We start from the raw sequence: 13,273 nt of genomic DNA on the forward strand, positions 1-13,273 counted from the left end.
GAGCCTCTCACTGCTACTCTGAGTGAAATGCAGCTTTCTCGCTGTTTGAGAGCTTTCTTCGTAAGAAAGTAAAGAAGCATCCAATTTGTGAGACAGGCGTGGGGGCTTGTGGCCCTTGTTGCATTCCAGCCTGACATGGGGAAGGGGCTGCCTCAAGCTGTTGCGTGAATAGAGGGGAAAGGAAAGGATTCTTGTCGTGTCACCTCTGCCCTCAGCGTTGGCGACGGTTCTTTCCGGAGGGGACTTTTACCCCAGTCTTTGTCTTTATTTGTTGCCAACTTTACCTGAATTCTGCTCTTTTTTTCCCACCCAGTTTGTCCTGTCACTGACAGCTTAGTGTGCTCTGGGGGGCTGGTTAAGGGCCAGGCTACCTCAGAGATGCTTCTTCCCTTCCCTGCTTGACTGAGATGGGGAGGTACAGGAGCAGGACAGCTTATGGTGTGTTTCATACAGATGTTTTCCTGGTATCTCCCCATCCTGGCTTGACATTTGGAGTTTTCAGAGCTTTTTTTTTTTTCTTGTTTGTTTGTATTCCTGTCTTACGTGAAAAACTCATACTGGTTCCTGTGATTTAATATCAAACTCAGTGCCTTGATTCCTATAACCTGTTGACATACTGCTGATGTCTTTGAGAGCAGGTATACACATCTTTCTGTATTCCTGCATCTTAATCAAAGCCTTTATAGCTCGTGTTGTATTTCATGGCTTCCTCATCTGCTATTTGCAACTGAAATTTAATCAGCTTTGGAAGAATCACGTATGATCTGCTAACGACTATTCTGTGTTCATCAGGTAGCACTTGTATGGTCTTGGATCAATCAGTTTAAATGCCATTTGCCTCTGTTTTTTGGAGGGAAGAGATGGGTGATCTTCTCAGGAACTATTAAGATAAACTCATTACTTTGCTCAGTGCTTTGAAATCCTAGAAGAAGTAGATATAGGCGTGCTGAGTATTCTCTTAAGCTCCATCCTTAGTTACGGGATATGAAAACAGATGACACAGGAATATAATGTAGTGCCCCTAATTTACTAATTTACAGAAGCCAAATGATTCCATTTCTTTCCCCATTCTCCTCTTAGAGTTAGTCAAACTGTGTAACAGATGTTAATGCACTTTGTTCCCTTCTCAGACTAAGAACTTGGACTTCCGTCGAAAGTGGGACAAAGATGAATATGAGAAACTTGCAGAGAAGCGGCTCACAGAGGAGAGAGAGAAGAAAGATGGTGGGTAGTGTACTGGCTGCAGGCAAGCTTTGCTCATTTGGCTGTGAATTGTCCAAATCCTCTGAGCTTTGGGTGACAAAGCAGCTAGAAGTGAAATCCCAAAGGGAAATAGCATCAGTTCAAGGCTGCTTGCTCTTATCCTTTTTCCTGTGCTAGCCACTGGATATGTATTTTTTTATAGATGTAATTACTGAGATTCTTTGTCTCTGGCCTATTCTTTATGGAGGGAGAGGGATAATCAGCCACTGGAAATGGGAAGATCTGAGAGCATGACCCAAGTCAGATCTACCTGCTTAATAGTCTTAGTTTTTGCTTACGTAATGAGGAGGAAATGATATCTTTTACTGACTTCAAAAACAAAACGAACAAAAAACAACCAAATCCCCTCCCCAAGTGCAATTTCTGCATGAATCACATAGTTTACAGGTTCCCAATAGGCTCCTCTTCATCAAGGGCAATGTAAAATCCAGCAGGTAAAGCTTGACCTTTTCTGACAAATACTTAGTATTTTTGCTTATGTTTTAGGCAAACCAGCTCAGCCCGTCAAAAGGGAACTTCTGCGGCACCGAGACTACAAAGTGGACCTGGAATCAAAGCTGGGGAAAACCATCGTCATCACCAAAACTACCCCTCAATCAGAGATGGGAGGGTAGGTTATGGTCTTTCTGTTGGAGTCTGAGTTGTGTTGATAAGACAGGGGGTTGTGATAAAGCAGTGAGCCCTTACAGAGGAGTGGTGGGGATTTCTCCTCCAGTGTTTGAGCTGTGCTGCACTGAATTGCACCGAAACTGTGTCTTCTGGGATAAAGTATGGAAGAGAAGCAGCAGGCTGAGCCCCTTCTGATGCTCTTGCTTGGTACCAGTGTTGCTTTGCCCTGCTGTAGGAGCAGTTGAGGCAGATCTCTGCTGCCCACTTGGGTTTTGTTAGCCAGGAGGCCTTCTTGCAGTGAGGCACTATCTGCAGTTGATACGATGTCTGAGCACTGGGAGTGGGAGAAACATCCAGATACCTCTCCTTAGGAATGGCATCTGGCCACTATTTGTGTAGATCATGTTTGGCCGAAGGCTAGAAGGATTCTTAGCACATCCAAAGCCATCCTAAGTGTCTCGGGATCATAGCCTAATAGCCAGCAATGCCAGGGAGGTGCAGCATCCAGGGATCGAAATGCAGGCCATGGCTGGGCTTCTGCATTAGCTGTTAAGGTGGGTGGAAAGCACTGCTCTATAAAGCAGGGGGATGATTCTGTGAGGTGATAGGCGTGGGAAGGCTCACCGTGCAGCCAGGTGAGAGCCTTCAGTGGGCTGCAGTCAGGAGCTGAGGTGGAAACCTGGGCTGGTGGCCAGTCTTGGCATGGAGGAGGGCAGCACTGGGGGGTCACAGAGTCCAACCCTCCCCCTGTCCTTTGCAACTGGAAGGGGAAGATGCCATGACTGCTGTCATTGCAGATCAGCTCATGTCTTGGTTTCTGTCCTCTGTCAGAGGGGCATAAGCATCAGGGTTGGTAACTCCAGATGTTAAGTCGGGTGGCTCTGTAAATCTGGCATATGGCCTTGCATGTGTCCTTTCACCAAGGCTCTCGGTGACAGAGGTAGCTTCCCCCTTGCCCTGGGTAGTGGGGCTATGTCCCAAACAAAGGCCTGATCACTCAGGGGCTCTGAGCCCAGGTAACCCAGTGGGTGTTACTTCTTGTAATGCTGGGGCTGTGCTTGTTTCAGTACCTCCAATGAGGACTTGCGGTATCAGACTAGTTTGATTTTAGGCTAGAGCAGCGGTCTGAGTTACAACTAATAGGTCCAAATGATATGGAGATTTTGAATTTTAGATCATCTCAAATAGTTGTTCTGTGAGATGAGGTTTGTCTCATGCTTTGGAGTTCATGTTTTCTCTCTCTCTCCTGCCAGGTATTACTGTAATGTATGCGACTGTGTGGTGAAAGACTCCATTAACTTCTTGGATCACATCAATGGCAAAAAACGTAAGGATAATTTTTCTGCATTGTTGGGGGGCTGGTGCAACTCTCTGGGCTGTTCCCTTCGTGCATCACCTGTTTCTGAGTTCTGAACATTCATACATGGATTAAAATGAGATCAGGGTATAGGCAGGTTTTACTGTGAGAGCTATGGAGATGTTGCCTGTATCTCATGGCAATCTCTCCAAGTTGGTGGACTATTTGGGTGGAATAAGGCTGGAAGAAATAGTAAGTGTCTGGTAAGGTGGAAGTGTTTTCCCCACTCTGAGAGTCTGCACTGCAAGAAGCTCAGGGTCAGCAAATCCTGATGTCTCCTCTGAAAATCTCAAGAGAGGTTTTTTAACAGCAATGAAACTTTAAAGCAGTTCTTAGAAAAGTAAAAGGTGTGGGACTAGCCTATTTTTGGATCGTAAGCTTCTCTTTGTAGAACCAGAGTATGAAGCTCAGAACTAGCTTGTCTCTGAGCTCCAGGGCTTTGAATCAAGAGATTACAAGGATGGAGGCTGTGGGTTGCTGAAGTACAGCAGAGACCGGGGTGGGATAGGATGACCCCAGAGTTGCCGTGTCCTGTACAGCTGTTCAGGTGTGATCACACATAGTCTGATCTCCAGAGTGCAAAGTATAAAGCCCACAGATTTCTGGTTCTTCTCTCCACTGTTGTGATCATGCAGGTAAGTTATCCTAAGATAAAAGGCAAGAGAAGAGGTCCTTGTTGATTTGCCTATATCTTTAGTATGTTTACCTTGAGTAAGAGGACAGTAGTGCAGCGTAGTCAAGGAAAGTTTTCTATAGCTTGGAAATGAAAAGCCATTGCATGAAAGCCCTGTACTTTTATGTGAATGGGAGGATGACAAAGAAGCGCTTTGTCTGACATGTGAGGGGGTCAGCAGTAAGTCTGTATGAGAGAATCTGGAATCTGAAATAACTGCTACATCTTTGTGCGTGGTCCTGCGATGAAGGGTTGAGCTGGGGCTGGAAGGGGGCATAGCTCTATGGTATAATGCAATTTACAGTTTGGGAGCTTTTGATCCAGCCCACAGATCTGGCTGCAACCTGCTTGTTCTGGCAGCATTCTTGCTAGGTACCAGCGTGTAGTTTGAGCTCCCTGGTGCTGCTGCATCCCCGGGACAAAAGTGTGCCCAGTTACTGGAGTCAGCAGGCTGTTTGGATCGACCGGGCAGCGTGGGTTGGAGACATGGCTGGGGGTGGCCCTTTCACACTGGGCTCACTTATGAGTGGAAACCTGGGAATCTGCTCTAAACAGCCACTGGATCGGAGGCCTGTCTTAATACTTCATGTCTTTGCTTTAGTTAGAAATGTGCTGTGTAATCAGGATCTTACTGAAAGCCACTTGTTTGGTTTGTCCCACAGCTGAGAAAAAACAGCTTGGCAGTTTTCTTCTGACTCCTTTTTCAACACTCCAGTCATTGTTTCCCTGACCCAAGCTTAAATTCCTTGAAGTGTCAGAACACCAGCATGATGGGGAGCACCCTCATACAGAACCTTAAAAGAAAAGGTTGCATCTTTTTCCTTGTTACAAATAATAAAAGGATCACTGTAGTCAGTGACTGGTTTAGGTTATTGTATCCCCTAAAATCTCCCTAAATCCTCCCTAATCCCCTCTGACATAAGAAGTCCCAATCCATGCAACAGTGTGGGACTAAATGAGGGCGGAAAGTGTATGCCTCTCTGGGAGGAGGCATTGCTCAGTCAGACTCCCCAGGCTGGGTGTGAATTACCTGGCATGTCCGTGGGTAGAGACGGTGTGGAGAGGAACCCCTGAAGGCTGGGCAGTCGTACAATACAGTGCTGGGCGCTGCTGCTCAGGGATTTGGGAGACTGTGCTGAGTGGTGATGGGATGCCATGCTCACGTACTTAAATGGGGATCAGAGAAAGGGGCTACGTACAGACCTTTAAAGGCTAATGATGTTGCTGAACGCGGCTGGCTCTGTTCCTCCAGACCAGAGAAATCTGGGCATGTCCATGCGGGTGGAGCGCTCCACGCTGGACCAGGTGAAGAAGCGCTTTGAGGTGAACAAGAAGAAGATGGAGGAGAAACAGAAAGACTATGACTTTGAGGAGAGGATGAAGGAACTCCGTGAGGAGGTAAGGGCGACAGCTGATGAAGTGGAACCCCCCAAGGAATGTGTTTCCTGAGGAGGGCAGCCCTGGTTCCTAATCTTGTACTAGCTAGTGTGGGCTTCTCATCTGCTGCTCTGAGTGGGTTTTGTTTGCTTGTTTTTTTGTTTTTGTTTGTTTGTTTTTTAATTTATTATTATTATTATTTTTAATTGTTGCTCTCCCTGGAAATCCCTTTCTTCTCCTTGTGTGTAAGGATAATTTTTGACACTGAAAGTTTCTACTGAGAGTGTAGCACAGCCCTGGCAGTGCACCTGTTTTGTGTCCCATTACTTGTGTTTGTTCTTCTGTGCTCTGATAAGCAGACCTGTAAGTTCCTGAGGTGTGACGTGGTTCTGGGGATTGCTGGGATTCCTCCTGTGTGCAGCGTGTTGCTTCTGTGCGCCCTCCCCAGGCGTGGAAGGGTTTTGTGAGCAGCGTGCTGTGCTGTGACGTGTGTGTCTGTGTGTGTGTGGGGCAGTGAAAGGTGCCGGATTCCTCTTAAACCTGGGCTTAGGTGCCAGTTCCCTGAAATGACGATCAAATTTATTTGAAAAACAACTGACAATGTTCTGACAGTTGAGGAGCTTCTGTGCATGCTTCTCCTTCATCAGCAGTCACGTGAAAAAACAAGCATTAAAAACTGCTGCCTGTTTGAGTCTCCCTGCCCAAGCTCTGAGCTTTGCTTCACAGCAGGGGTGCTCTGCTGGGATCCCGCGCAAGTCCTGGCACTCGAGCAGCCCTGTGCTCTGCTCTCGAGCAGGCCTCGGTGCTGCTGAGGCTAATCTGTCTGGGGGAGGCAGAAGAGGAATGCCCCTGCAGCGCAGGGCATGCTGTGGGTTGAAAAGCTACTGTCAGTCAATGCGTGGCAACAAAGAAATTAGCAGCAGCTTTTGGTGTAGCTTTCTCCAGGGCCTGGCTGTTTTCAATAGCTGCAGAGCAGTAGATGGAGATGGGAATGGCAGGCTCAGTTGCTAAGTTGGGAGGTGAAGCCATACTTGTGTGTCGCCCAGTACAAGCCTGGCGCCGTTCCAGGGCTTGTGATCCTTACAGAGCAAAACGCTTTGATTAGCGCAGTGCAAACTCTTTGATGCCAAAACCCCCAAAGCCACTTAGAGCTCAACTTCTGTTCCAAAGAGCAGCTGTCACTCCGCCGCGCTGAAAGCCAACAGGCAGTGACATTCAGCGTTACAGCCGTTGGAACGGGGCATCATACACTGGAAATGTCTCCTGCTTTACGAACAGCCCCTTCTTGCCTCAGCGTGGATTCCAGGTGAAACCTCCGACATGTTTGGAAGCGAGAGCTGATGATTTCACAACACTTCTCTTTGGCTACGTCCTCTGCGTGTGACTTCCTTCTTGGGGTGGGAAGTGAGTGGTCTGTAGGCAGCGGGAAACCTCCTGGAAGGCTGCAGACCAGGACGTTTGCTGACTATTTTCTTTCTTCAGGTACAGCTTGGGTACTGTTGGTAGAACTTGGGTGAACTGCAGTGCCCAGTGTCTCAAAAGCTTACTTGGCTCAGGAGATTCAAGTTATTTTACTGTTCGTTTCCTTGCTGCAGGAGGAAAAGGCGAAAGCCTACAAGAAGGAGAAGCAGAGAGAGAAGAAAAGGAGGGCGGAGGAAGATTTGACATTTGAAGAGGATGATGAAATGGCAGCTGTGATGGGTTTCTCTGGTTTCGGCTCAACCAAAAAGAATCACTGAGCAGCTCTGGACTCTCCTCTTTGTTAAAACAGATTGTTTTTACCCAGGAGACTCTGGATAATTCTTTAAAGACTTGACTGAGGACTTGTATGTAAATCTCCCAGTAGAAGTTGGCCGGAGGAGTCGAAAAGTGATTCCATGCTCTACCTGTGCTGCAGAACAAGCTCCACTTGTCATTAGCTTCCCATCTCCTTCTGTGTCCTAGATCTGGCTGCTCATCAATGCTCTTTGGCCTTGTGTGTGCAGGGAAATGTTCTGCTGGGTACATTTTACTGTCAATAAAGTGCAGCAGTTCTGTACAGATGGCATTGTTCAGAATTATTTTAATTGTCAGCTGGGCATCATTGTTTTGAGGTCATGTGTTTAAGGTGCAGAGAGGGATTCAGCTGCTTTTTGGATCATGTAACTGAAGGAATTGTGCCATAGTGAGTGAGCAGTGCTGGTTTGTACAGCCTGAATCTTTACGAGTTGTGCTGAAGCAGAGCTGGGGGCTGCATGGAGCCTGGGTTGCTGAAACTTTTCCTGTGTATTTTATCTGTAAGGGATACTTCCCTGTTTTTCCTTGTGTTTTGTGCCATAACTTTGATATCTCTGATCCAAGGGAGGAATTCCTCCCCAGGACTGATCTAGGGTAGAGCAAATGAAAAAACAGTGTGCACAATTTGCCCAAAATAAACTGATAGTTTTAATTGGCCCGTTGGTGGGAGTTTTATTCCTTCTTTGTTTTGAGAGCTTCTGCCTCCCATTGAGAAAAGTTGCTGATGTCTCCTGAGGTGTACAAAGCTAGTGGTAGTCTTCTGGGGCCCTCAGAAAATGCAAAGGTAGGGCTTGTCTGCCCTCTCCCTGAGCGGGTACTTGCTCAGCCGCCAGCTCCCCTGTGTAGGCAGCTGCTGCCATTTTTTGCATTTTAAAGTAGTTCTGGAGGGGCATGTAAGAAACTGGGAGAGGGAAGGGAGGTGTGGACAACACTGGGGACCTGCATTTCCATTAGGCAATCCAAGAGCAGACTGGGCTGCATTCCAGAATTTACCAGCCTTCATATATCAAGGGGCGCTTTTACCCTGCCTACTGGCTTTCAGTGTCATTTCACCTCTGCCCTCCCCTAAATCCACTTTATTTCTGCTTTTATTTACTTCAGTCAAACCGTGTGTGACTCATTTCCGTCTCCAGTTAGGATTTACATTTTGCGTGGCTGGGTTTTCATAGCTCTGTCTCGCTCCCTCTCTCTTTTATGTATATTGATGAGATCCTCGTTCTTGCCCTTCTCTGTACTTTTATGAAATTTCTGACCCAAGGAAGGCTGAAGTGCGTTTAGCCTGCTCTTTCTAATACATCTAGAACAAATCGTGTAATGCTCTGCTGCTGTTTTAATTCCTTAATCTTAGACTGCTGACAGCTTCATTGCCTCGGGTCTTTCCACTTCAATTCAGATTATAATCCCCGTTGAAGATGCTATTGAAATGATATATAGCCACTCAGATACAACTGTCCTTGGAGGTTTGACCCTTTTAACTTGGCAATCCTTTGACTTCAGCAAACACTCCCCAAGCACTTCAGCTGCAAGGCGACTTTCATTCCAGCCACGTACCCAGCACTGCTCAGACTGCAGCACGTGGCTCCAGCTGAATGGGAGAGAGAAGACGCCTGTGCCTTTGTGCCCTCTGGGGCAGCAAAGGGACGCTGCTGTGGTTCCATTTCATACACATTAGAAGTTTAGGTTGTTTCAGACAAGATTTAGTAGCAGCCATTTTATCCCAGCCACCAGCCCTGCAGACACCCAGCCCCTTGTTGCAGCCTGAATTAAGTTTGGACAAATGCTTCTGAGCTGTGCTGTGGTCCAGTAGAGCCTGGTTCGGGAAAGGGCAGAGGCTGCACCGCACCCTTCAGCTTTCCCAGTTTGTTGCCTTGTTTTCCCTATGGTGCACGCAGCCCCCCAAGGGGTGAGGTGCTCCTGCGTGCCTTCCCCTCCTCGCTGGGTCAGAGCCTGGCTGGGGCTGACTGAGCCTTTCGGCCCCTCAGCTTGCCGCTACTTGCAATTCCCCACCACCCTGCCCCTTGCTTGGGAGAGGGGGAAGGAAATCCCTCTGCAGTACAGGGGGGTGGGAGACGATTTAAGAGATTCTTCCCAGCCTTCTGCTAAAGCCTGATCCCTAACCTCAAGCCCAAGGCCATCTGCAGCCCCGGGCCCAGCACCCTCCTCCCGGTGCCAGCATCTCCGCGCTGCCGCTGCGGCCCCAGTGCTGCCCCTGGGGAGCGCGGCTTTGTCCGCCCGCTTGCTGGGAGCGCTGGCGTGTGCAGGAGCAGATACAAGCTCTTGCCGGATTCCCAGCAGCAGGAGCTGCCTCTAGCCAAGGATGAAAAGCTGGTTTCATGGGAGGAAATAATATTTAGAGAAGAGACGGATAGCATTCTCTGCGCGCTCTGTGTTAACCCTTCGCTCCCACCACTGCGCAGTGCTGCTGTGGACTCTTTAACACTTTGCTCGCTGCCCCCAGCACGGGAGCAGGATAGTCCTTGGCTCTTCGTTAGCACTATTCATCTCTTGCTGGTGCTGCACATACCCTTGCAGATCTTAGGGTTTTGTCTGGGTAGGTCTCAGCTCTGCAGCTCTCTGGCCTGCTCCCTGCCATCAGCAAGTGGTGCCCAGCTGCTCCGTGCCCGCTGCTTCCCGCTTCACTCTCGCCCTGCCCGCAGCCCCTTTTGGTGTAGCTCTTCCCCAGGTTAAAAGTGGGCCAACCAGGAGCTGGTGGAGGAAGGAGAGGCGATTTTTATGGCTCTCATACTCAGCCTGCCATAACCTGTCTCATGTCTCTGTGTTCGGAGCTTGGTTCTTGCTCTCAGCACCTGGCAGAGGGTGCAAGGCTCTGCCTGGGCTGTGGAGCAGTTGCTCGCGGCGTGCAGAATCCCCCCCAGACCTGTGTGCACCTCAGCCCCTGCCAGGCTGGGGGCTGCGGTCAGCCTCAGCCTGCCTATTACTGCTCCAGCCAATTAAATATTGATGGCAGTGTTTGGAGAAGCGCTCAGGCGTCACAGCAGACTCCAGAGAAAACAAAAATCCATCTTGCTCTCACCATGTCTTCTCTCACAGATATCTTCTTCCCTGATCCCCTACTGGGGAGGGGGGGGCTGAAGCGCTATGGAGGGGCTGAGCACCACATGCAGCATGAAGCTGCTTTCCCCCTTTCTTCCTACCTTCAGAGGCAGCGGGGGGGCTGCTGTGCACCCTCCTCCCTGCCTTCTCTGCTGCCACAGCCTGGGCAAGGCTGGCTCTGTTGCTGTCTCCAGGCCGCTGTTCAGGACAAGAGCAGCAGCAGCCAGATCCAGCCCAGCATTCCCACTATCCCAATAAAATGCCAGGGTTTTCCCCCACATCAGGGAAACTGGGGAAGAGATTCAGAAGAAGGGGTTCCCAGCCCGGCCCCATGCACTGACCAGCTGAATCGTCCTGCTCTGACACGTCCCCACAGCACCCTGGAGCTGGTCTTTCTGCCTGCCTGCAGCTCACCAGCTCTACGGACACCCTGTTCGCTAAGCGCCACCTCCATCCTGGTGGGCCTGTGCCCTCTGTTCCATGGAAGCCACCGAGACGGCAGCACGGCCAGCGGTGTCCCCTTCCAGGCTCCATCAGCCTTAGCTCAACCTGCCCCTGCTTTCCTCAGCCACGGGGAGGAGGTGTCCCCGGGGGAGACCTTAAATACCTGCAAGGTGAGGGTCGGACCCCTGGCTGGCTCCAGTGTGTCCAGAGAAGGGACGGAAGACTGCGGTAGGGGAAGGCAGAGATGTGGGGGGGGCTTCACTGAGGTGGGAGGTGTTTGCTTCCCATCCAGAGCTTGGAGGCCACCATTTTCCAGATGGGAAGCAGGGAGCAGGGGATGCCTACACCGAGGTGGTGCTTGTCCTGGAGACCCGAGCAAGCTGGGCCATCCTCCACACACTTAATGCTCAAGGCTGAGCCACGTTAGGCCAAGAGGGAAGCAACGGTGCTCTTGAGCGCTCCAAGAGGAGAGGAAGGAGGTGGCCCCAGTGGCTCCCCCATGCCACCAGATCTGCTCCTGCAGCTGCATGCAGCTGGTGGGCTCTGTGGAGGGGCTCGTGAGCAGAGGGGAGCTGTTTCTTTATTGCAAGCTAAGTAAAAACCTTCATCAGCTGGAGAACCAACAGCTCCAGGCTGAAGAAGGGCAGTGATGGGGAGGAGCAGGGGAGCACCAGGACTGGGTATCCGCAGGACCTCTTCAGGGGATTTGTGCTCTCGGAGCAGATTTCTGCTGCTGGAAGCGTCTGCCCGGATCCCACGTGTGCTGGTGCTGCTCGGCTGTGCTGGGCGCCTCGGGGGGCCGTAGCTCCTCTGCGGAGTGGGAATATGGTCCCTGCTCTCAGCAGCATGTGATCCACCAGGCAGCAGTGAGCCCAGGGGCACGGACATGCCTTTGTTCCTCCTTCTCTTTCTTTTCCGCCTCCAGATTTTTTCCCCTGCTTCCAGCCCGCTGTGTATGCATCACCCCCCTTCCTACCCACAGCTCCTGTCTGATTTTCCTTCCCCTCTACAAATATGTGCTCCCTCGTGCTGTTCTTCCTCCACAGGCTCCTTCCCGTCCTGTTCCCCTCGCCAGCTCTGCCTCCCCAGCTCGCTCTCCTCTCCCTTGCCGTCGCTCCCTGTTTCCCCACGTGCCCTCCTCTTCCCTCCCTGCCTGCTCCTCTCCCCTTCCCCAGCCTCTCATTCCCTGTCTCCCCTTCTCTGACAGTTTGGGGGAATCTGTCTGTGTCAACGCACAAATTCCATTATTTATTGGCTGAATGAGGCGAGGTCCTACACTCATCCGTAATTGTCTGCAGATCAAAGCGCCTGCTGATGGCAGCTTCGCCTTCTTGCAGCATAACACCACCCCCAGCCTCCCGGGGGGGTCGGAGGCTGCGCGTCGTCGGCACCCTCAGCGACTGATCTCCCCGACAGGGAGGAAAGAAGTAGGGCTGGGGCGGGAGGAGAAAGATGTGGGGAGCTGCCTGGGGCGGGCAGGGATGCTGGGGGCATCTCAGAGGGCCTGGCAGGGGGTCGGGGGGAAGGTAGGGGTGGTCCCTGTCCTGGGAGCGGGGACACAAAAAGAAGCGAGGGGGGCACTTGGGAGCAGGAAACATTCCCATAGCTGTCCAGCACTAGAAGAACTGCGATTTCTTCTGCAGAGATGCATCCCCAGAGATCCAGGATGGCTCCGTAGGAGCAGAAGGCCACAAAACAGAAGCGGGGACCAAGGAGAACGTGCCTTTTTTTGCCTTTCCTTCCTGAAACCGCCAACCTAGCCCAGAGATACAGGGCTTTGAGGAGAAATGCAGGCACACGTTTGTTGTTTGGGTATTGATGCAAGGCGATGTGTGTGGGGAGAGGACAAGGAAACATCAAACCCAACTCCCACCCCTCTGCGAGGAGAGGGGAGGAGAGGAGAGGAGAGGAGAGGAGAGGAGAGGAGAGGAGAGGAGAGGAGAGGAGAGGAGAGGAGAGGAGAGGAGAGGAGAGGAGAGGAGAGGAGAGGAGAGGAGAGGAGAGGAGAGGAGAGGAGAGGAGAGGAGAGGAGAGGAGAGGAGAGGAGAGGAGAGGAGAGGAGAGGAGAGGAGAGGAGAGGAGAGGAGAGGAGAGGAGAGGAGAGGAGAGGAGAGGAGAGGAGAGGAGAGGAGAGGAGAGGAGAGGAGAGGAGAGGAGAGGAGAGGAGAGGAGAGGAGAGGATGTGAGGTCTACCTGAGCCCCTCTTCCCTGGAGCAATCTTTCCATTTCATCCTGATGCATTGGGGAACCTCGGCTTGATGAACCCAAATCTTCTCTTCTACAGACACCAAGAGACAAACACCATCATCAGTCCGGACAGCATGATCCCCTCACAGTGACCAGTGCATGAAGTTGTCTGGCTCAGGTCATGGGTTTGTATGCCTTTAGCTATTATTTTGTCCCCAGCATTTCCTCCTTGTAACACCTCTCTGGCTCTATGACCAAACCTCCTCCTCCTTATTCCTGCACAGAGTTCAGGCAGTTTCACTTAAGCTTCTCCCTGTAAGTTAGTTTTTCCAAGCCTTTAATCTTTTTTTTTTTTTTTAATCTTTTAATAATTTTTAAATCTTCTGACAAAACTTCGGACACAGGCACTGTGTGCAGTATTCCAGGAATGGCCATGCTGGTGCCTGATAGAGCAGAGGCATCATCGCCTCTTTCCCAAAGCCTCTTCCATTCTCCCATGCAAGCATCTTACCACTGCCCACCCTTACTTTCCT

At 50.7% G+C, this 13,273-nt stretch overlaps 1 protein-coding gene across 1 annotated transcript in view; it reads left to right on the forward strand.

Moving 5' to 3' along the window:
* The window catches only part of ZMAT2 (zinc finger matrin-type 2), a 9,408-nt gene extending 1,695 nt beyond the window's left edge, over positions 1-7,713 (forward strand). Inside the window, exons 2-6 of the mRNA XM_080555922.1 lie at positions 1,131-1,224; positions 1,750-1,873; positions 3,126-3,199; positions 5,155-5,300; positions 6,875-7,713. Of these exons, the coding sequence (XP_080412048.1) occupies positions 1,131-1,224; positions 1,750-1,873; positions 3,126-3,199; positions 5,155-5,300; positions 6,875-7,018 (582 nt within the window). The 3' untranslated portion in view covers positions 7,019-7,713. The remainder of the gene's footprint in view (positions 1-1,130; positions 1,225-1,749; positions 1,874-3,125; positions 3,200-5,154; positions 5,301-6,874) is intronic.
* The last annotated feature ends 5,560 nt before the right edge of the window (positions 7,714-13,273 follow it).

This window comes from Anser brachyrhynchus, assembly GCF_964034855.1.
Source record: "Anser brachyrhynchus genome assembly, chromosome: 14".
NCBI lineage: Eukaryota > Metazoa > Chordata > Aves > Anseriformes > Anatidae > Anser > Anser brachyrhynchus.